At 43.7% G+C, this 23,929-nt stretch overlaps 1 protein-coding gene across 1 annotated transcript in view; it reads right to left on the bottom strand.

Moving 5' to 3' along the window:
• The window catches only part of PPIL6 (peptidylprolyl isomerase like 6), a 38,782-nt gene that overhangs the window by 9,872 nt on the left and 4,981 nt on the right, over positions 1–23,929 (bottom strand). Inside the window, exons 2-7 of the mRNA XM_073627056.1 lie at positions 22,878–22,973; positions 20,621–20,809; positions 14,596–14,658; positions 7,219–7,366; positions 6,524–6,580; positions 1,415–1,550 (exon numbers count right to left, since the gene is read on the bottom strand). Of these exons, the coding sequence (XP_073483157.1) occupies positions 1,415–1,550; positions 6,524–6,580; positions 7,219–7,366; positions 14,596–14,658; positions 20,621–20,809; positions 22,878–22,973 (689 nt within the window). The remainder of the gene's footprint in view (positions 1–1,414; positions 1,551–6,523; positions 6,581–7,218; positions 7,367–14,595; positions 14,659–20,620; positions 20,810–22,877; positions 22,974–23,929) is intronic.

Genomic DNA, 23,929 nt, shown 5'->3' on the forward strand with positions numbered 1-23,929 from the left:
GGGGTAAAGCAGAACTTAACCTTAAAAAGGAAGGTCTGATGATCCTTCTCCTCCCCTCCCCCTCTTCCGCTGTTTCCATTTTTTTTTAGGGCACGGGTACTTATTTCTACCAGGCACCCACTCCCTCTTCTGCTCAGATTGCCTAGGCGACCCCAACAAAAGTTCTCCCTCCCTGCCTCCTGGAACATATCACATGTCCCAGGAGGCTGCGGGACCAATCACAGAGTGCAGTAGGGGGGAGCTGGCTGTGAAGCTGCAGGAATCACAGCCAGCTTCCCACAGAAATGTGCTGGGGACCAAAGAAGAATTGGCCCGGGCAGGCCCAGGCGAGGACAGCACTCAGGGCTGGATTAACTTAGGGGCTATTGGAGCTGCAGTCCAGGCCCCTTCCTTAAGATAAGCCCAACCCAGTGGTGTGAGTGAGTCACTAATGCTGCCCAGCCCTGCTCTGAGTGCAGTGTACACACTACTGATATGTAAATTGCGGTGGCATTGATATGTAAATCACGTGCACTCTTGATAGATAAATTGTTAGAGCATTCATAGTATGTCAAACTCCCTGAGCTCTGGTCCACCATCACCTTTAATGAATGCTGCCGACAATTGGAGATGTGCAAAAATTATTGCCTGCTAAAGTCACTGAGCCTGCCATCAGCCTGTACTGCAAAGGTGAGCAGATGGATGGGGGGGGGGGTGTCCAGATGTAAACAGGGAAGGGAATACAGTTTGGAGGGCAAACATGACCAAAGAAGGGGTGTGCAGGGAGGGCTGGGGTGCAAAGATGAGCAGAGGTATATGGAGTTAAGCAAAGATGAAGGAGTGCAGGGGATGGTTCCGGGTGCAGAGGTTAGCAGGGGCATTAAGAATGCACAGGTGTCTGTCATAGTAAATATCCCTGTTACATAATTGGTAAGTGTAAGGCTCCATTCACATCATGCAGATGTGACAGAGCGTGCATGTTCCCATGCATCGCGTGTAGGGCAGCCCCTCCCACTCTTAGCGCAATGTGGTTCCACCCACAGTTTTGCAGTGGCGCTATGTGTGCCACATTACTACCCTACTAAAACTACCCAAAGGCACCCTCCCTCTCTCTCCCTTCCTTTCTCCCTCTCACCCCCTTTCTGTCTCTCGCCCTTCCTCTTTCTCTCACTCCCCTCTCTCACCTCCCCATCCGCCTCTCTCTCTCACCCCCCCCCCCCCCCCTTTAATTTGCTTAAATATGTAGTTTGTTTTACCAAAAATTTTTTAATTTGCATTTAATTTATTTATATAAAAAAGCCCAACAAAATTCTTAGCACCAGGCCCATGATGTGCTTAATCCGGCCCTGGATGTCTTTTTTTTTTTAACTGACTGAAGATCCTCTTTAACTGACAAATTCATTTATTTGTTAAAATCCTTAAAATGTTTACTCACCCAAATGCCACATGCTTTCTATCCATATAAGGAGTAGCCTGAAGAGTGATGTAGAACTGGGATCCATTTGTATGGCGTCCTTTATTGGCCATACCAAGAATTCCACGTTTGTTGTGAGACACAGCATAATTTTCATCTGTAAAATAATTTTTAGTAATTCGATTTTATTTAACTTGTTCGGCATTTAAAGCAAATTTAAGCCAAAAACGGTTTCCCAAAACAGTTACATTCAAAGCATGCCTCTGGTAATAACTGTCACAGTTGCTAGTGTGCTTATGTCAGTTCTCCATGGAACATTCAAGCCCTCAATTGGCAGGTGTTATAGCTTATTGCACGAGCACCATGGCAGATGCAAAATTAAAGTGGAACCAAACCCATTGATTTAACTATATCCCAAAGCTTTATGGTATGCCACGAATGATAACTGTCACAGTTGCTTGTACTCTCAACCAAACTGTCAAGCCATCAAACTGCAAACAACTGCAGATCAAACAGAGACTAAGATGGCAGCTTTCTTGCCTGCATAGGATAGGAGAATTTAGTTCCATTTAAAAAAAAAAAAGGCTAAAATGGTGCTGTGTTCAGCTGTATAATGAGGTTTTAGTTCCATTTTAAGTGAAATCTACCCTATAGCAAAACACCTTTCTCACAAACTTTTGATAGAACCCACAAATCCTTAACTCACAGGCCATAAGTTAGGTCCAAGCCAGTGACTTTTTTCAACATAAATATGAACAGTATAGGTTTCACTACCTGCAATTAGTAAGAATAAGAATGTTCTTAGATAGGTTTTTCACCGTGAAGAATCCACTTCAGATATAGTAGCTTGCATAAAATAAAAACATTGTTTATGTATATTTTCATTCAATTATCTTACAGCCAAAGTTTACTATGCTTTTATTTTGCTCTCCCTGGCTCCCTCTTTGCCTCTGCATCAACATGCAAATTACACGTTCATTATATACCTTGTTTTGTACCCAGTGACATCATCAAAGGGTCTGTTTCTCTATCAAATGTAGGTAGATCATGGCTAGTGGGAGGGACCAGCAGGGTGCTTTTATAATAACTTCCTGAAAAAATCACAGTACCCTGCCCTCAAAACTTCTTTCAGGAGCCCTCAGCCCTCAATGAAGGATCCAGTTCCTACTCCTCTGGATTTACAGTAATGGGTCTATTGCTAGTGAGTCTTTCTTGCAGTTGTGGGGTTTTGGTCACAAGGAGGCACAGCCCCTTAATGTTTGCAACTAGTATTTTTCTTCTGCAGATTAATCTACTGGTTTTATTGATCAAGTCATGTCTTTCAATTTCAATTTAGAGAAAATTAATTGAGTTCCAGACTTTTTTCCTGTGTGTTGTTTTCCCCCCCCTAAATTCAGCCTGTCTTCTCAGTTGCATGCAGATTCTTAATGGCCTAGATCCTTGGTGCCCAACCTGTGGCCCATTGGCATTTTTTGTGTTTCTGACCATGTCTTGTTTCATGTTTGCAGTCTTTGACCATCTCCTGTACTATTTCTGCAGTCTCTGACAATCTCTTGTATAATGTCTGCAGTCTGTGAATATGTCCTGTACTATGTCTGCAGATTCAGAGCATCTCTTGTATCATGTCTGCAGTCTCTGACTTCCTCTTGTATCATGTTGGCAGTCTCTGAACATTTCTTGTATCATGTCTGCAGTCTCTGACTTCCTCTTGTATCATGTCGGCAGTCTCTGAACATTTCTTGTATCCCGTCTGCAGTCTCTGACTTCCTCTTGTATCATGTTGGCAGTCTCTGAACATTTCTTGTATCATGTCTGCAGTCTCTGACTTCCTCTTGTATCATGTCGGCAGTCTCTGAACATTTCTTGTATCATGTCTGCAGTCTCTGACCATCTCTTGTATCATGTCTGCAGTCTCTAAACATTTCTTGTATCATGTCTGCAGTCTCTGACCATCTCTTGTATCCTGACTGCAGTAGCTAATCATCTCTTGTATCATAGCCATAGTTCTTGACTATATCCTGTTGTATGTCTGCTGTCTCTGATACATTCACTGATTTTTATGTGCCGCCCCTTGTCGAGTGCCGCACTTAAGGCCACCCATATCAAGAAAGTTGGCCTTGATCAACTGCATCTACCCCTTGTAGGCAGCTGCAAATAACTTAACATCTAAGAAATTCCTATACTCCTGGGTCCTACATCCAAGGAAGAAGGATGCTCCCACCCAACTTCCGGTTTGGGAATTTTTTCTGTGTGTTGTGTTTGTTCCTAAATTCAGCTGTCTCCCCAGTTTAGCCACTAATCACATACGGATCCTTGATGGCCTAGATCAACTTCACTCCACTATGACAGCACTGTTTAAAACATTATTATTATTATACAAGATAAAACATAGCTGTGTGCTTGCACTAGGGAATGGCTGTCTTATTACTGTCCAGGCTTCAGAGATCTAGACCCTCTCCTAGAAGCTGCCTGAAATCCCATGAATAAGGTAACTGTTGGGGAACTGGGGAAAATGGCCTGAACGGTAGCTCCAGTCACCACTGCCAATTTTGTTTTCTGTGCAGTACAGGAAGGGGCGGATACCTGGCATATTGGCTCAGGCTGCATCTGTTATTCTGTAAAACCGAATAAGATTGAAATGGCCGCTGAATTTTTTTTTTTTCATAGCCATTCTACCTCATAATAGGTGAATCATGGTTGACATTTTGTTGTATCCTGCTCCATTTAAATTAATTGCTTGGCTGTGTGACTACAGCAGACATTTTCGTTGCGGGCATTTTTGCCATCTTAAATTTTAACTGTTTCCTGCTGTTAAACAAGTGGGCAGGGCATCTGTACATGTGGCCAGCAACCGTGGACTGCACACTGAAGAGTGGTGCCGTAAGCTGGACCTCATTCTCAACTATCCTGAGTTCCACTGGTCAGATGGGTGCTCTACACCTGTGGTATTTTATCCCAGCTCTGCACACTGTGAATGGTCCTGCAGTCCTTTGGGACCTGTAATGTGTCCCAGAAGACATCGAGAGGGAAGGAGGAAGAAGAACTTCTGATCACCTAGGCCAGTGATGGCGAACCTTGGCACTCCAGATGTTTTGGAACTACATTTCCTATGATGCTCATGCACTCTGCAGTGTAGTTGAGCATCATGGGAAATGTAGTTCCAAAACATCTGGGGTGCCAAGGTTCGCCATCACTGGCCTAGGCCGTCGGAGCGGAAGTGGGAGCAGGTACCTGTCAAAATCGTGTGCCCACTCCCCCACTCCTCCCCAAAAGCTACATTTCACAAACAGTAGTGGGGGAGGAGGCCTTAAAGCAGAACTACCCCTTTTGGGTAGAGCTCCGCTTTAATTTGGTTTTACTCTTTCTACTGCTTGCCAATCACTGAGCTCTTCAGAAGATGTGAGGCTAAGTCACTAGGCAGTGCAGGCCCCAGGGTTGCTTTTCGCAGCTAACACCTTATTCCTGCAGGTGGCTATATAAGCTCATTGGTTCCTGAATGTAGCTGTGTACCTCAATGAACTCTTTTTATGTTACAGTAAATTTAAAAATTCTATTTTTGTTCTTGGGGAAATATATATAACACACATGATTTTCATATTGACCCTTTCAGGGGCATACTGCATGTCACAGCTACAATTATAAATGTATACTGTAAAGTTCAGAGCTGCTATCGCAGTTAAACAGTCCTTGGTTTCTGTTGCAGGTAGCTTCCCCTGCCAGGAGGCTTCCAGGTAGGCAGAGGCGTTGCTAGGGGGTGGCTATTGGGGCTATAGCCCCAAATCTGGGGCCCATAGCCCCGAGTCTCTTGTCGCAGGGTCCCTGCCTAACAAGCGGGCCATGGCCACGGCTGCGGCGAGCAGGCTGGCTGCATGAGAGAGGTGGAGGAGAAGAGAGAAGCAAGTGGGCAGATGAGCAGAGATGACATCATCTCTTTCTGACCGCTCCACATCAGCGCTCTTCACAACCAGGCTTCTTCAATGTGGGAGCAAGGTGCAGAGAGATGACATCATCTCTCAAGACCCGCTACACATCAGTGCTCTTCCGCCCTCACAGCGCGGTTGGGTGGAGGTCACGTGCTTCCTGTCATTCGGTGCAGCTCCACTCTGCAGCCAGACCCCCTTGCTTCAATGTCGTTGGTGCGGCGGGGAGCAGCGAGATGACATCATCTCTCACTGCCTGCCCCGCATCACCGCTTTCCTGCTCTCACTAAATGGACCAGTGCTGCCAGCCTGCCACCAATGCAGCGACAATGCACATTTGGTGGCACTGGCTGGCGTGGCAAGTTACAATCCACATCAGTTGGCAAGGGACAATCCACATCTGGTGCCAGGTGATGTGGCAAGTGACAACCCACATCTAGTGGCAGGTGACCTGGCAAGTGACAATCTGCAAATGGTGGCAGGTGATGTTGCAATCAGCAAATGGTGGCAGGAAATGTGGCAAGTGACAATCGACAAATGGTGATAGGTGACATGGCAATCTGCAAATGGTGGCAGGTGATGTGGCAAGTGACAATCTGCAAATGGTGGCAGGTGACCTGGCAAGTGAAAATCCACATCTGGTGCCAGGTGATGGTGGCAAGTAACAAGCTGCATCTGGTGACAGGCGATGGTGGCAAGTGACACACTGCATCTGGTGACAGGCGACGGTGGCAAGTGACACACTGCATCTGGTGACAAGCAACGGTGGCAAGTGACACGCTGAATCTGGTGGCAGGAGATATTGCAGGTGACATGCCCAGGGCTCCCACTGATTGTGCATTATAGTGAGTTGAACCACTTGCTTACCACTGGTTGCCCGCGGGCCTGCAAAAAGGTGGGTGACCGCTGCTATGGGCTCTAGCCCCAGATCTTTTGCAGACCTAGCAACGCCCCTGCAGGTAGGACACTGCTGTTTACTTTTGTTGCTGCACACCAAAACACCATCCACCATCCACATTCTCCTCTACACTCCTCCACACCCATCTCTAACTTCCTGTCTTGTTTTAAACCCACTTCCTCTGACAGGTGAGTTAACCCTTTTTGTTCCCTTAAAGGGACCACAGTCCAAACAGAGGGGGAACATAGCGTCCTTCCAGGACCCAGCCACGGCGTTCTGTACAATACATATAAAAAGCCTTTATATATTTACCTTCAAATGTTCCACCAAAAATAGATTCACCTCCATTTCCTTTTCCTGCCACTATATCTGTTTGAAATGATAAAAATATTTATTCAAATAAGGTCAAACACATATTACGTTAAACACATAACTCATTAATGGATGTTTCAAAGAATTAGTAACTTTCTACTTGATTTAAGAATGTTGTGCACAAATGTAAGGGTTTTATTTCATAAGATTTAAACGCATAAAACCTACCAACTGTGTATGCCTCTTGCACACTGCTGCAGCATGTTTTACTGCTGTAAATGCAAACCATTGTTTTCAATGTACCTGTACACACAGACACATAAACATACGCTGCATTTAGTTCAGTAAAAAAAAATACAGAAATCATACATCGGTACTGTGTGCATGTATCTTAAAACCCATAGAAACAGGACCTATGGATTGACCTGCTCTAAGGGTATTTGAGTAGCTTTACAATGACCTACCCCAGTTGATATTTTTGTTACATGGGAAGCTGTTTGATATGTCATGATATGTCAAATGTACACTATTATGTTGCGGCGATATATGGTACCTATGGAATGTCTCTTCTTTTTACCTTTTCTCCATGTTTTTCCTTGTAAAATTTGAAAACTTTTTTTCTTAAATGAACAGTTATACAAAAAACAAAAAAAAAAAAAAAAAAACAGAAGAAGAAAATAAGACCCCTACATTACCTCCACCTTGTATCCAGCCATTTTTCACAATGCGGTGGAACAGGACACCCTTATAATGTAACTTGATACCAGTTGGAGCGTCCCCTGATTCTCCTGAGCACAAATTTTGGAAGTTTTTGCATGTTTTAGGACACACATCTGAGAACAACTGCAATAATGACATAAACTACGGTTAAATGAGAAGGAAAAATTTAGCTTATAGAACATTTTAAATTATTAAATAAAGGAATGAATGAATTATTAATTATATTATAATACTTAATTAATAATTCATAAACCAGGCTTGTATGTTTAATGTCATATATTCTTTAACAGTGACATTAACCTTCACTCCAACCCTTCTTGTAAATTTAGTCTAATACTGTTTCCCTGAAAATAAGCCCAGGTCTTATATTAATTTTGGTAACAAAAGACACAGTAGGGCTTATTTTTGGGGTAGGTCTTACCATGTAATGTGCTGTCTTCTCTCCCCCTCTCTCTCCTTGCCTAAAAGGAATCCCTAATGTGAACCGACTTAAAATGCTTGTAACATCCTATAATCCACTCTATTACAGTAGTATATAATGTACAATGTGTGTGTTTCTGTAATGTAAGTGTGCCAAATACCTTTGTTATAGTGCCGCTCTGCGCTTCTATGACCCGCCCGAGCTCTCTTCCCCGCAATTATATTACAGAAACACACACATTGTACATGATATACTACTGTAAAAGATTGGATTATAGGATTTCACAAGCTTTTTAAACTAGGGCTTATTTTCGGGGTAGGGCTTATATTGCAGCCTTCCTGGAAAATAATGCTAGGTCTTATTTTCGGGGTAGGTCTTATTTTCAGGGAAACATGGTATTAACCCTCAACATTAAACCTCCTGAATGTAAACTTACTTGCATACTCACCTCTCTTGCTGGGATCCTCTGCACTAAAGACCAATCTCCAGATGCCAGAAACTGTTGTCTCAGACCCAGAGAATTTTAAAGTGCATTTCCACTTTTGCAGTCAAACTTGAGAAATCCCCCCTATATCTGTTATGTGTTCTCATCCAAACAGCATACCTATTTTTTCAAAATATTTGCTTCCTGCTTCTTAGGAGAAGGTGTCATGGCTGACTGCAAGCATTTCTCAACATGTTCAGTGCGGTGTGTCCCATTAGAAAATTTTAGGGACAGAATGAGCTCTCCCTCATTAACATATAATGCCCAGTTTCTAAATGTTTAACCCTTTGCTAGCACAGAAAGTGGTCAAATCCAATTTGCAATTGATGAGATGGAATCTGCTAGCACAGTACAGACACAGTTAATTTTGGCAATCATAGCTCCCCAGCCCGCTCAGAAACAAAGAGAACTAGTAGGATTTTACAGTACTGCAGTTTCCAGAAGAGGATCTCTAAAAGGTTAGCTGCAATTTAATTTTTTTTTTAAGTTATGCTACATGAATGAGAGCATGTAATAAATATTAAGTAAGTGTTATCTCAATTTTCGATGCAAAAAAAAAAAAGGGATTCTGTAAAAATCCATTTCTTGGAGTACAGTACAGGACACAGGCATAGTCTTAGACGACTGGGTTATATGTTGCTACCAATCACCTGAAGGTAACAACATATAAACCAGTCATCTAAGAGTATGCTTGTGTCCTGTACTGTACGATCAAGAAAAAAGGATTTTTGACTTACCTGTAATATCCATCTCTTGGAGAACAGTGACTGGCAGCAATGTATAACTCAGTCTTCTAAGACTATGCCTGTGTCCTGTACTGGACATGCATGAAGGTAAAAAACCTTCTGTGTGCAGCAGCCCCCCCCCAGGGCCCCCCTAAAACTTACCTGAGCCCCATCTCGATCCAGCAATGTCCATGAGAGCCTTGGCACTCCTGATTGGCTTTTGGTAGCAGCCAGTGAGCCAATCAGGAGACGGAGTGGGCGGGGCTGAGACGCGGCTGTGTGTGTGAATGGACACACAGATCCGTGGCTCAGGAGCATGCCTGCTTGGGTGCCCCCATAGCAAGCTGCTTGCTGTGGGGGCACCCGCTAGGAGGGGGGAACCAGGAGTGCCGGCGGGGGACCTGAGAAGAGGAGGATTCGGGCTGCTCTGTGCAAAACCATTGCACAGAGCAGGTAAGTATAACATGTTTGTTATTAACCACTTCAGCCTCAGAAGGATTTACCCCCTTCCAGACCAGAGCACTTTTTGCGATTCGGCACTGCGTCGCTTTAACTGACAATTGCGTGGTCGTGCGACGTTGCACCCAAACAAAATTGATGTCCTTTTTTTTCCCACAAATAGAGCTTTCTTTTGGTGGTATTTGATCACCTCTGCGGTTTTTATTTTTTGCGCTATAAACAAAAAAATAGCGACAATTTTGAAAAAAAAAAGCATTATTTTTTACTTTTTGCTATAATAAATATCCCCCCAAAAAATACAAAAAAATTTTTTTTCCTCAGTTTAGGCCAATACGTATTCTTCTACATATTTTTGGCAAAAAAAATCGCAATAAGCGTTTATTGATTGGTTTGCGCAAAAGTTATAGCGTCTACAAAATAGGGGATAATTTTATGGCATTTTTATTATTATTTTTTTTTTTACTAGTAATGGCGGAGATCTGCGACTTATTTTTGGGACCATTGTCATTTTTACAGTGATCAGTGCTATAAAATTGCACTGATTACTGTAATAATGACACTGGCAGTGAAGGGGTTAACCACTAGGGGGCTAGGGGGGGTTAAGTGTGTCCTAGGGAGTGATTCTAACTGTTAGGGGCGTAGCTACGAGTGACACGTCACTGATCACAGGGAGCGGTGGTCAGTGACAGTCACTAGGCAGAACGGGGAGATGCTTGTTTACATTAGCATCTTTCCGTTCTTCCTCATCGTGAGACGATCGCGGGTATCCCCGTGGACATCGAGTCCGAGGGACGCGCGATCACGGAGCTCCCGGCGGGCGAGCCGCCTCTTAAAGGGCAACGTACAGGTACGTGATTCTGCCTATATGTGCCCTTCTGCCACAGTATATCTGTGTGAGGCGGTCGGGAAGCGGTTAAAGAACAAAAAACAAGGCTTTAATATCACTTTAAATAAGCAAAAATTTCCGGAGCACAAATGCTTCTTCTTGTATATCTTTAATGGAGCAGTAACAGCAGTGCTACATCTGAAATACTAACGCGTTTCGGCCAAAGCCTTCCTCATAGCATACAAAGTTTCAATAGAATCAAGCTTGTATGGAGAACTTTAGATTCCTCTAACACGTAGGGGTGGTGCATCCTAATTAAAACCAATTAAGAATAAATTAAAAACTTGTGAGGTTAGTAGAACCAGAAAAAAATATATATCGCTTTAACCTGGCCTCTCTGTAGTGTCAATCTCTGCTGATTTGTTTGTTGTACAAGTCTAATCATTTGACTGGTAGCAAACATAATGCCACAAAAATGGTTGCTGTGCAGCTACTATAATGCAGTTAGCTACCCTTATGTCTTACATAAACTGGAGTATGGGAAGATCCAAATGACATTATGGGAGCTGAAATGACCAAACTTGGTAGGATCACTACGTTGAAAGTAACAAAGTGTGAGACCAATTTACATACAAATACCTTTTGTAGTCTCCTCTCTACTTCCTCCCTAGCCTACAAACAGCAGCAGAGGAGGATTTTTACCATTTCAGTGAAGCAATCCTGGTGTCCTAGAGGTTGATATGAATGGTGTGATTCGGTGGATCCCCTGGAAGTCCAGCCATTGCCATTAAGCATCAGATTGCTCTGTTTGACCACTATTTATTTGGTGGACAATATTAATTGGTAAGAGGCTGTGTGTGATAAATGTTGGTGGAGGATTTTTCTGGTTCAAGCCACACTCTTGAAGCACCCCTCTTTCAGGCTAATTTTCATCTTTAGCCACCTTTACCTCCCTGGCGGTTTTCTTGAGTGTGGCTCGGGGTTAAATTTCAGTACTATTAGCGGTAACCCCGAGCCACACTCGGGATTGCATCTCAGGATCCTGGTGCAGTGTACTTACCTTGTCCCCAGGATCCTGAGATGTCCCCCCGCTGTGTCTGCGGGCTCTGTCCTCCGCCCGAAGCCTCTGTGTGCCGGGGGTTCCGTTCCCTGCAACTGTCACAAAGCACTGGGGGCGGAGCTTGGTGGCAAATTCAAAAAGTACAAAATTCATAACATGTACGGTACACTATAATCTTACAGATTACATTACCGTATCAAATCATTTCACCTCCCTATTGTCCCCAGTGCTTCGTCCAGTGCCCTGCATGCAGTTTTATATTATATATACTGTTCTTTCTGCCTGGAAACTTGAGATTGTCCATAGCAACCAAAAAGTGTCCCTCTATGTCAAAAGCGGTTTGAGACCAGCTAGAAAACAGCGATAGTAAATTAGAACACTTGCAGTATTGAGCGATAGTGAATTGCGGGGAAATTAATTTTATTATTATTATAATATTATTATTTTTTATAATTATTTATAGTTATTTATTATATTATGATTTAGTTTTCAAACTTTATCATACCCGGGATGTCTACTAGACTCTTGTTTGGACAGATTTAAGTGTGTTATTACTAAGAATTACAGGCCTACAATATAAAACGCAAAATTTCTATGCAAAACAATGTACTGCTTTGAGATGCAAACATCTGACATAATCATACCGCCAGGGTAGCTACAGGACTGTTAATGGACTCATATTAGGTCTGTCAAGTGTTTGCACATTTTACTTTCATTTTGGTGTGAATGTTTGTTTTTTTAGAATATTATATTTAGATTTTATGTTATGTTTAGCACTGCACCCATCTACCTGAATTTCTTTTAATTTGTTGTCTGCAAGTTGTGCTAGCTGCTTTATTGTTTTTTCTGCCCTAAGTGCAGTTATCATTTGGTATTTTTTTGAACAATACTATTTAGTGAAGGAATTGGGATTAAATGAATGCAGGTATGCAATATGTGATGCCTAACAGGGGCGGATCCAGAGTCTAGTCTCGGGAGGGGCACTGCCAGAAAATAAGGTGTACCTGTACACCATTTTGTGCAATAGCCAGCAAAGGCACGCGTGCTGATTGGCCAGAGGGGGAGCCAATCAGCAAGTCCGGCAGAAGTGATATCTGCCGGCCACCTGCAATCGCTCCCCACAGAGACAGAACAGTGGTCTGCTGTTGTAAACAAGGCAGATCGCCATTCTGTCAGAGATGAACAGAGTGATCTTGTGTTCCTGCTAACCAGGAACACGGATCACTCTGTTCATCTAGTGAGTCCATCCCCACACAGTTAGCAAGCACCCCCTAGGGACACAGTTAACCTTTTGATCACCCCTGATGCTAACCCTTCCCAGCCAGTGTCATTAGTACAGTGACAGTGCATATTTTTAGCATTGATCACTGTATTAGTGTCACTGGTCCCCTAAAAGTGTCAGATAGGTGCCCGATCTGTCCGCCACAATGTTGTAGTCCCGTTAAAAAAAAAATCACTGATTGCTACCATTACTAGAAAAAAATAAATAAAAATGCCGTAAATCTATCCCCTATTTTGTAGATGCGATAACTTTTGTGCAAATATACATTTATTGGGATTTTGTTACCAAACATATGTAGCAGAATACATATTGGCCTAAATTGAGGAAGACTTTTTTTAATAACAAAAATTTTAAAAATATTGTTTTCTTTTCAAAATTGTCGGTTTGCTTATATCATAAAATATAAAATATCACCAAAAGAAAGTGCTATTAGTGGAAAAGAAAAGGCATCAATTTTACTTGGGTACAGTGTTGCATGACTGCGCAATTGTCAGTCAGTTACAGTAACGCAACGCAGTATCGCAAAAAATGGCCTGTTCATGGGGGGGGGGGGTAAAACTTTCCGGAGCTGAAGGGGTTTAGATTGAACAAGACTAAAAGGGCAGAATTTGCTTTCCATAAATAATGGCAGTATGGCACACAAGATTTTGCACATTCATTAATTCTTTTACTCACTTTTAAAAATTATTTCGGTGCTCTGGTGGGGGGGAGGGGCTCCCATGCAGGAGCAATGGAGATTAGCAGGATCCATTAGCAGGTGCAGCCGGCAGCATCAGATGACAGTGACACACAGTCACTGCTTCTTCCTGTGTTCACGCCGTGCTGTGGAGAAGATGGAGGGAGGAGGTGGGAGGAGCCAACACTTTCATGCAGGGGCAGAGAACGAAGAAGGCTCCACTATGAATGCTGGGTCTCTCCTCCTCCACAGCAGCGGCTCCAGCCTCTGATGTGACTGACGTCACTGGTTGCTACACGCCAGGCGGCCCAGGCGTTACCAACCAGTGCAGGGAACACTAGCCAGCGGCGCAGCTCCACACAGCTCCTCCCTCTATCTTCTCCAGGTTCAGCGCGAGGTAATCACACAACACACAGTCTCTCTCTCAGCGCCGCTGATCGGCTAATTATACTGATGTGAGAGAGAGAGACTCAGTCGGGACTGCAGTCGGTGATATTTTCGGGGGGGGGGGCAATTGACCCGTTGCCCCCCCCCTGGATCCGCCCCTGATGCCTAAGCAATACATGTCTTTGCTACAGGATACTACTACCATACAAAACAGCAGTTCCTAGACCTCCCTATAGACTGCCGAACAAAAGGGACCGATTATCAGCCCTATCCTACAACCAGTGGCAGCTAGTAACCCCCCTGGAAGGATAGCCGGGACATCAAAGCCCCACACTTACCCCATCTAGGAAGCGAGGCGGGGAGCGTGTCGGGCGGCTTTCTTCCTCCTCCTGTGGTGAGGATCACAATGCCTTCCGCCATGCATCCCCCTCCTCCTAGGCATCCAATAGGATCACCTGACCTTTCAGCCAATCGGGAAATGGGTATCAGACCCGCGCTCCTGATTGGCGGAGAGGCCATTCAGTGTTAGAAAAGTGAATATTCATTTGCTTTTCTAACACACCTGGGTGGGTTCTGAGCGCAATGCTCTGCACTCTGAGGCCACCCTATTTTGAAGCCTATTAGAGCCTCTGGTTCTAATCAGGTGCTTAAAAAAAAACACCCTCGCTGCTGTAATTCATGCGCCCGGCATCCTGAAAGGGGCCGGACGCATGAATAGGGAGTGGCCGCGGCGGCAGTGGATAGATTCATGTTATGCATGAAACTATCCATTAACCATATAGGGGATGGTGTGGATAGAGGGGGCAGCGCTCGTGCGCCCTGAATGGACGGGCCGCCCCTTCCTACAACCCTACCATATTGCTACTCAATGACATTCCAAAGAGTTCCTTAGCCTGCTGTATTTTCAATTTTCAAGGTTAGACTGCTTCCACCCGAAACTGTGTTTATTGCGTTTTTTTTGGTTATGGTAGGGACAAATAAATCCGTAAAAAACAAACAAACAGATAATTATGACAAAATCTAACAACTTACCTCAAATAACAATCTTCCAATGGGTTTTTCCTGAACTGAAACATCAAGGTATACAAAGGTGTGCTATAACAGGAAATTAGATACTATTACATTAAAGAGGTAAACGACTGAACAGCAGCTATAACACTGGCATGTATTTTACATGTAATCCACTGAATATGTATTTAGTTGTTAACATACTATGGAGTTGACTTACTCAAACTGGAGAGTGCAAAATATGGTGCAGCTGTGCATGGTGGCCAATCAGCTTCTAACTTCAGCTTGTTCAATTAAGCTGTAGCCTCCATTGCGTTTTTCCCGAGTGTGGCTCGGGGATAAATTTCAGCACCATTAGTGGTAACCCCGAGCCACACTCGGGATTACATCTCAGGATCTTGGTGCGGTATACTTACCTTGTCCCCAGGATCCTGCAATGTCCCCCCGCTTTGTCCACGGGCTCTGTCCTCCTCCCGAAGCCTCTGTATGTTGGGCTCTGTTCCCTGCGAGCGTTGCGACGCACGAGGGCGGAGCCTGGCGGCAAATTCAAAAAAGTGAAAATTCATAACACATACAGTACACTGTAATCTTACAGATTACAGTACTGTATAAAATCATTTCACATCTCTTTTGTTCCCAGTACTTTGTCCAGTGCCCTGCATGCAGTTTTATATGATATATACTGTTCTTTCTGCCTGGAAACTGGAAATTGTCCATAGCAACAAAAAGTGTCCCTTTACGTCAAAAGTGGCTTTAGACCAGCTAGAAAACAGCGATAGTAAATTAGAACACTTGCAGAATTGAGCGATAGTGAATCGTGGGGAAATTTATTTTATTATTATATTATTATTTTTTATAATTATTTATATTTATTTATTATATTATAATTTATGATTTTGTGTTTCAAACTTCATCATACCCGGGATATCTACTAGACTCTTGGTGGACAGATTTAAGTGTGTTATTGCTAAGAATTACAGGCATACAATTAGGGGTGCAACGGATCAAAAAACTCACGGTTCGGATTGTTCCTCGGATCAGGAGTCACGGTTCGGATCATTTTCGGATCAACAAAAAAAAAAATCTCCCCCACTGTAATATCCACAATCTCCTTATTGGCAGGGTGTGGCAGAGTATTGGCAGAGTATTGCAGGGTATTGGCAGGGTATTGGCGGGTATATTGGCAGAGTATTGGCGGGTATATTGGCAGGGTATTGGCAGGGTATGGCAGAGTATTGGCAGGGTATGGCAGAGTATTGGCAGGGTATTGTCAGGGCATTGCAGAGTATTGTCAGGGCATTGCAGCAGAGCATTGCAGAGTATTGGCAGGGCATTGCAGAGTATTGGCAGGGCATTGCAGAGTATTGGCACTGCTGCCATCTGATCTCTCCCCTCCACTGTACAGATCAGTACACGGAGGGGAGAGAGGAACCGGCGTCATGATATGACGCCGGTTTGTTACAAGTGATCGCTCCGTCATTTGACGGAGAGATCACGTGCTAAACGGCCGTGGATCAACCTCCGCGGATTGGATCACGGATCGATGACGATCCGTTGCACCCCTACATACAATATAAAACGCCAAATTTCTATGCAAAATAAGTGTACCGCTTTGAGACGCAAAAATCTGAAATAATCATACCGCCAGGGAGGTTAACATAAAAAACTGGAAGCTGATTAGTTTCTATACACAGCTGCACCGAATCTTGCACTCTCCAGTTTTAGTATATCAACCCCTATATGTTACTTAAATATTCCTGTTGGGTGGAAAACACTCAGTTTATATTACTGGTGGTAATTTTCACCAACATTCCTCACCCTTCTTGATGTCTCACTTTGAAGACGTTTCAGCTTTAAAGTGGAACTCCAGGAATTACAGCATTTTTGAAAATATAGGGGTTTATAAGGGGCAAAGTCCAACAAGGTATATGCACCTCCTGGACTTATCTTTTTTTATTTACTATTTATGTTTTTACTGAGTGCCATATGTACAGCTATCGCTATGTTCCTGGCGCTCTTATAGAAGCGATTTGCTACACAGCAGCTGCTCTGCCTGCTCCTCCCTTTCGGTGCCCATTCATAGAATACTTTTTATTTTGTGAATGGGTTCCCATAATACAAAGTCTTCTGTGATTGGGCAAGAGGAGGGGTGGGTCAGGCAGCACGTCACCAAGTGACTCTGCAGCCGCTGTATCAGAGATCCAAAGCTATACTCCCGGTGCTCAGTAAAAATGTAAATAGTAAACAAAAAAAACAAAAAAGAGAAGTCCACAAAGTAGCATACACCTCATGGGACTTAACTCCGTGTAAGCCAGCACATTTCATGGAATTCTTCTTTAAGTCTTTGAAAGTGTGGCTAACATAGATTGTGGTCATACACAGTGCAGTTACAGTGCCTTGAAAAAGTATTCACACCCCTTGAAATTTTCCACATTTTGTCATGTTACAAGCAAAAACGTAAATGTATTTTATTGGCATTTTATGTGATAGACCAACACAAAGTGGCAAGTAATTGTGAAGTGGAGGGAAGATGATAAATGGTTTTCATTTTTTTTTACAAATAAATATCTAAAAAGCGTGGCGTGCATTTGTATTCTGCCCCCCTGAGTCAATACTTTGTAGAACCACCTTTCACTGCAATTAAAGCTGCAAGTCTTTTTGGGGATGTCTCTACCAGCTTTGCACATCTAGAGAGTGACATTTTTGCCCATTCTTCTTTGCAAAATTGCTCAAGCTCTGTCAGATTGGATGGAGAGCGTCTGTGAACAGCAATTTTCAAGTCTTGCCACAGATTCTCAATTGGATTTAGGTCTGGACTTTGACTGAGCCATGCTAACACATGAATATGCTTTGATCTAAACCATTCCATTGTAGCTCTGGCTGTATGTTTAGGGTCATTGTCCTACTGGAAGGTGAACCTCCGCCCCAGTCTCTAACAGGTTTTCTTCTAAGATTGCCCTGTATTTGGCTCCATCCATCTTCCCATCAATTCTGACCAGCTTCCCTGTCCCTGCTGAAGAAAAGCATCCCCACAACATGATGCTGATACCAACATGTGTCACGATGGGGATGGTGTGTCCAGGGTGATGTGCAGTGTTATTTTTCCGCCACACGTAGCGTTTTGCTTTTAGGCCAAAAAGTAAATTTTGGTCTCATCTTACCAGAGCACCTTCTTCCATATTTGCTGTGTTCCCCACATGGCTTCTCGCAAACTGCAAATAGTACTTCTTATGGCTTTCTTTTAACAATGGCTTGCTTCTTGCCACTCTTCCATAAAGGCCAGATTTGTGGAGTGCATAACTTATAGTTGTCCTGTGGACAGACTCTCCCACCTGAGCTCTGGATCTCTGCAGCTCCTCCAGAGTTACCATGGGTCTCTTGTCTGCTTCTCTGATAAATGCTCTCTTTGCCCGACCTCAGTGGTGTCTCTAGGGGGGGCGGGGGTACGGGCCGCACCCAGGTGACACCCACCAGAGGGATGACACCCGTGGGTAGCGGCACGGCTAACACAGCCCGCTGCCCTCCACAGATTTGTGGCTCTCGGGTCTCGCAGCTGTTTCCCTCAGCGGAGCGGACCGAAGCTGCCTCCCCCTCCTCTCTATTTATAGCCACACAAGAGGAGCCCAAGGGGCATACACCACTGTGTATATTCGTCCGCGTTGTTCTGAGGTCTGTACACTTTCCTTTATGTAGATGGACATGTGCAGCAGGGGGCGCTATGGGAGGGGAGAGGGGTGTCTATACTGATGGAGGGGGTCTGCACTGAGGGGGGAGTCTATACTGATGGGGGTCTGCACTGAGGGGGGTGTCTATACTGATGGGGAGGCCTATACTGATGGGGGGTCTGCACTGAGAGGAAGGGGTCTGTAGTGATGGGGGGTCTGCACTGAGGGGGGTGTCTATGCTCATGGGGGTGTCTATACTGATGGGGGGTCTGCACTGAGAGGGGGTGTCTATACTGATGGGAGTTCTGCACTGAGGGAGCTGTCTATACTGATGGGGAGTCTGCACTGAGGGGGGTCTATACTGATGGGGGGCCTGCACTGAGGGGGGTGTCTATACTGATGGGGGTCTGCACTGAGGGGGTCTATACTGATGGGGGGGTCTGCACTGAGGGGGTGTCTATACTGATGGGGGATCTGCACTGAGGGGGAGTGTCTAAACTGATGGGGGGGTCTGAACTGAGGGGGTGACTATACTGAGGTTGGGAGGTCTATACTGATTGAGTGGGGTGTCTATACTGATGTGGGGGGTCTGCACTGGGGGGGTCTATACTGATGGGGGGGTCTGCACTGAGGGGTCTATACTGATGGAGGGTCTGCACTGAGGGAGGTCTATACTGAGAGAGTGGGGTCTGTACTGAGGGGGGGTCTGTACTGAGGGAGGACTATAGTTGGTGGAGGGGGGGTGACACCAACCCTAGTGACGCCACTGCCCGGCCTGTCAGTTTAGGTGGACAAACGTGTCTTGGTAGGTTTGCAGTTGTGCCATACTCATTCCATTTTCGGATGATGGATTGAACAGTGCTCCGTGAGATGTTCAAAGCTTGGGATGATTTTTTTATAACCCAACCCTGGTTTAAACTTCTCCACAACTTTATCCCTGGCCTGTCTGGTGTGTTCCTTGGCCCTCATGATACTGTTTGTTCACTAAGGTTCTCTAACAAACCTCTGAGGGCTTCACAGAACAGCTGTATTTATAATGAGATGCAATTACACACAGGTGGACTCTATTTACTATTTACATGACTTCTGAAGGCAATTGGTTCAACTAGATTTTAGTTATGGGTATCAGAGTAAAGGGGACTGAATACAAATGCACGCCACACTTTTTAGATATTTTTTTTTGTAAAAAATGTGAAAACCATTTATCATTTTCCTTCCACTTCACAATTATGTGCCACTTTGTGTTGGTCTATCACATTAAATCCCAATAAAATACATTTACGTTTTTGGTTATAACATGACAAAATGTGGAAAATTTCAAGAGGTATGAATACTTTTTCAAGGCACTGTATATTTTTCAAGCCACTAAATGTTGGTTGTATAGAAATATATTGTTGTATGTGGAAATTACATTCCAGGTGCATCAAAACAAAAGAGATCCAAAGTCTTATATATTTTTTCTTTCTAAAGCAGCCACTGCCTGAGTAGAAAAGCCCGTTCCCTGCCAGCAGTGGTCTTTCTGCCACTACTAAGTCAGACCTAAAGCTCTGCAATCATCAAAGCTCATGCTCCCCATGGATTGGACAGCTCTGGCTCTGACTCAGCAGAGAACGTGTAGGACCTCTGGAAAGTGATCACTGCTTCCCCACAGAAAGCCTGAAGACTTTACTTTTAAACTGGGGGTTCAGTTAGGCTTTAAACAGATATACGGTAATCTGACTACAGCATCTGTTTTGTAATTTTACAATTCTACTTTATATTCTGTACCACAGTCAATAGGATTATAAAGTCCCATCATGGGGTTCATGTACATTTGTTATTATGTTTATGATGAGATAGTAATGAAATGTGTGGTGACACTGTATGAAACTGTGAAATAAGAAAATCTACACATAGAAGGATGCGCTTTTTTTTTGTTTTGGTACAAGACAAATTATGCTTGTGCTCAAATAGTACACAGATTTCTATTTAGCGACCCTCAGCAACAAAACATTCTTTGTAGGAGTTGAATGTAATTAGAACTATGGCAGCTGATCTCTGCAAATGATATGTTGCTGTATAACATTAGTGGAATTACTATATATACTATTGCAGGGACATTATTGTTTGGATCTCTATATCAGTTAATTATATGATACAGGGCTCACTAAAAGTGGACACCGTTCACAAATCAGAGTGAATAAAGAAAAACAAAAGGGTCCATTTAATCAGGTGAACAGAGGTCAGGTGTATGAAAAGGTAAGTCAATCTGTGTTATTCAATGTATCATTTTAAGTAAATATCCCCTTTAAAAACAGGCACCTCTTTACTAATTATTATGCTAAAGCGCACGCGCAATGGCGATAATGTTTAGTGCCGCAATGCGTTTGTCTGCTTTCACTTACTTTAGTTGCTCTCATGTACTTGACATAAAAGTCTTCTGCCAATGCCTTATATAAAGGTAGTGGTCTGTAGTCAGTGTAATCCCACATATCTTTGGCCCAAGCCTTTAAACCTTTTTCATCGCCAATTAATTTTCCATTGACAAAGCACATGACCTGGGAGGAAAATTCCCATACTTCTCCTTTTATCTCCTAAAACAATAAGGAAATAAAAAGTATTTCAATATTGAACTCTGGGCACACAAAAAGTTATTGCAATATTTTCCTCAGTAGCCACAGATTATATAAATCCAACCTGTGTGCACAAAACACCCTCCTTTGCTAATTTAGATATTACCAGATTAATGTAGCAGTATTCAGACAATATTTGCTTATCTTGGGGTTCAGCTTTAAACTCTCTACCCTTATTGTTGTTGCATTACTTTCCTCATGTGAATGCCTTTCATACCTTATATTAATACTTAAAACCCAATAAAAGTTTTGTAAAATAAAATTTAAAAAAAAGTTTGAGCCTTATACTTTAAGCTATTCCCAAGAAAGCCTGATCATTAAAAGTTTGACATCTACACATAGATCCTCAGGAGAGGTCTTGTTGGTGGTGATGATCTATGTCTAAAATTCTAACACTTCTTGTTATAATGGGTGTTGAAATGAAGGGAAACATACACTCACTGGCCACTTTATTGGGTAAACCTGTTCAATTGCTTGGTAACAAGAATTACTAATCAGCCAATCACATGGCAGCAACTCAATAGCATTTAGGCATCTAGACGTGGTGAAGACGATTTGCTGAAGTTCAAACCGAGCATCAGAATGGGGAAGAAAGGCGATTTAAGTGACTTTGAATGTGGCATGGTTGTTGGTGCCAGGCGGGCTGGTCTGAGTATTTCAAAAACTGCTAATCTACTGGGATTTTCGCGCACAACCATATCTAGGGTTTACAGAGAATGGTCAGACAAAGAGAAAATATCCAGTGAGCTGCAGTTGTGTGGAGGAAAATGCCTTGTTGATATCAGAGGACAGAGGAGAATGGGCAGACTGGTTTGCGGTGATATAAAGGCAATGGTAACTCAAATAACCACTTGTTACAAGCAAGGTATGCAGAATACCATCTCTGAATGCACAACACCTTGAAGCATATGGGCTACAGCAGCAGAAAACCACACCAGGCGCCACTCCTGTCAGCTAAGAACAGGAAACTGAGGCTACAATTTGCACAAAGTCACCAAAATTGCACAATAGATGATTGGAAAATGTTGCCTGTTCTGATGAGTTTCTGCTGTGACATTCAAATGGTAGGGTCAGAATTTGGTGTAAACAACATGAAAGCATGGATCTATCCTGCCTTGTATCAATGGTTCAGGCTGGTGGGTGGTGGGTGGTGGTGGTGTAATGGTGTGGGTGATATTTTCTTGGCACACTTTGGGCCCCTTAGTACCAATTGAGCATCGTTTAAACACCACGGCGTACCCGAGTATTGTTACTGACCATGTCCATCCCTTTATGACTACAGTGTATCCATCTTCTGATGGCTCCTTCCAGCAGGATAATGTACCATGTCACAAAGCTCAAATCATCTCACCACTGGTTTCTTGAACATGACAATGAGATATCCCTCTCACTTGCAGGAAAAAATACATTTCGTGCTTTAACATAAATGTGCAATCACCACCACCATCCACCTTTGAATGAACTGGCCGCTCACTTCAAAGAAAGACCCACCAGGGTCTATTCAATCCTTGTTTAAAAGTGTAGGAAGATCCTCGATAGTCAGGGAAAATCAGCTTCGATAATAAAGGACACATGCTCTCTTTGGAAAACGATTTCTCAAAATGTTGCTCAAAATATTTAAGAAAAGTTCATTGCGCAACACCATAAAAAAATAAGATTTACTTAAAACATAAGAATTGTGCACTCACACTTTCCACATCTTGTATAAATGCAAGTATTATATCCAAGCTGCGAGCTCCTCTCCTCCTCAACCTCTAATCCCAATGTACGAGACACTGGAAATTATGTCACCAGCTCCACACGATGCGTTGCGTCACTTGTCACGTGTCTTCTTCAAAGGGATAGCATCCCTTGAGGAGGCGAGGAGGTCGCAGCTTGGATAATACTTATTATGGATATGTACCTTATTGTCTCCCCATAATGCTGTCTCTGCTGGGGTTATATGTTTTATATTATTTTTATTTATTTGAATTGTTTTCATACAGGTTATTTGGTGGTCAGGAAATCAGAAGAATAAAAAAAGTAGTACCTTTTTTTTCTCCTGTAGATATTCATTCCAGGCGAATTCCAGCAGTGGCTTTATGACTGGATCTTCAAACTCATTATCAAATGAATGTTTCAGCACCTAGCAATGCAGTTTGTTAGTTAATAGATAAGGAAGAACTGATATCCATTCAGATTTATAGCAGACATATATTAAAGCGTCAGACAGTGCTGGCTGAGTTTCTTTGCCCCTGTGTTTCCAACTCTGCCATTCTTGCTCTTGAATATTTAGCGCTTGTTCACACCAGGTGAGTTGGGGTTGCGTTGGAAAGCCTTGTGTTGGTGGTGGTGTGCGTCATAAAAAGTATAAAACGCAGTACTTTTTTTCACTGTAGAGTGGTACAAGGCAATCCACTGGCACTGTGTTGCCAGCAATAGAACCAAATGAAATGTGACATGACATTTCTATAAAGTTCTAAAAAAAAGGAATAAAAGTAAACAGTGCAATGTGCTGGGATCAGCGAATCGGCAAAGCTTTTTCCTATTGCACCCCCAGCTGTATGTTTAGCATAACTTGTTGGTCGGGGCGCAGAGAATGCTCCCTGATCCCACCCAATTCTGTGACCATAGCAAATGAATTTTCACTATTTTCACACTACAGTGCCTCCCCGCCAATCAGGAGGCAGGTCAGTGAGACCTGTTTCCCAATTAGCCAAAGCACCAGGTCATTCTATTGGATGCCCAGCGCTTTGGTGGAGGAGAAGACACAGCGGAGGAAGCTGGAGGAGCAGCATCCCCGCCGTCGCTACTGCCCAGTAAGTGCCGTCCCTGGGGGGGGTGCTGTCAGTGCAGGGAGACCTGCGTCATGTGCGGGGGGGTGCTATCAGTGCAGGGAGACCTGCGCCGCGCGCCGGGGGGTGCTATCAGTGCAGGGAGACCTGCGCCAGGGGTGGGAGAGTGCAGGGAGACCATCGCCGCGCAACCAGGGGTGGGGGGACCTGTCAGTGCAGGGAGACCCAAGCCGGGGGGTGGGAGGGGGTATTGGGCAGTGCTGCAGTCCTATAAACCATATCCTTATCTGTGATGGTGATCTATATA

Source organism: Aquarana catesbeiana, linkage group LG04, assembly GCF_042186555.1.
Source record: "Aquarana catesbeiana isolate 2022-GZ linkage group LG04, ASM4218655v1, whole genome shotgun sequence".
Taxonomy (NCBI): Eukaryota; Metazoa; Chordata; class Amphibia; order Anura; family Ranidae; genus Aquarana; species Aquarana catesbeiana.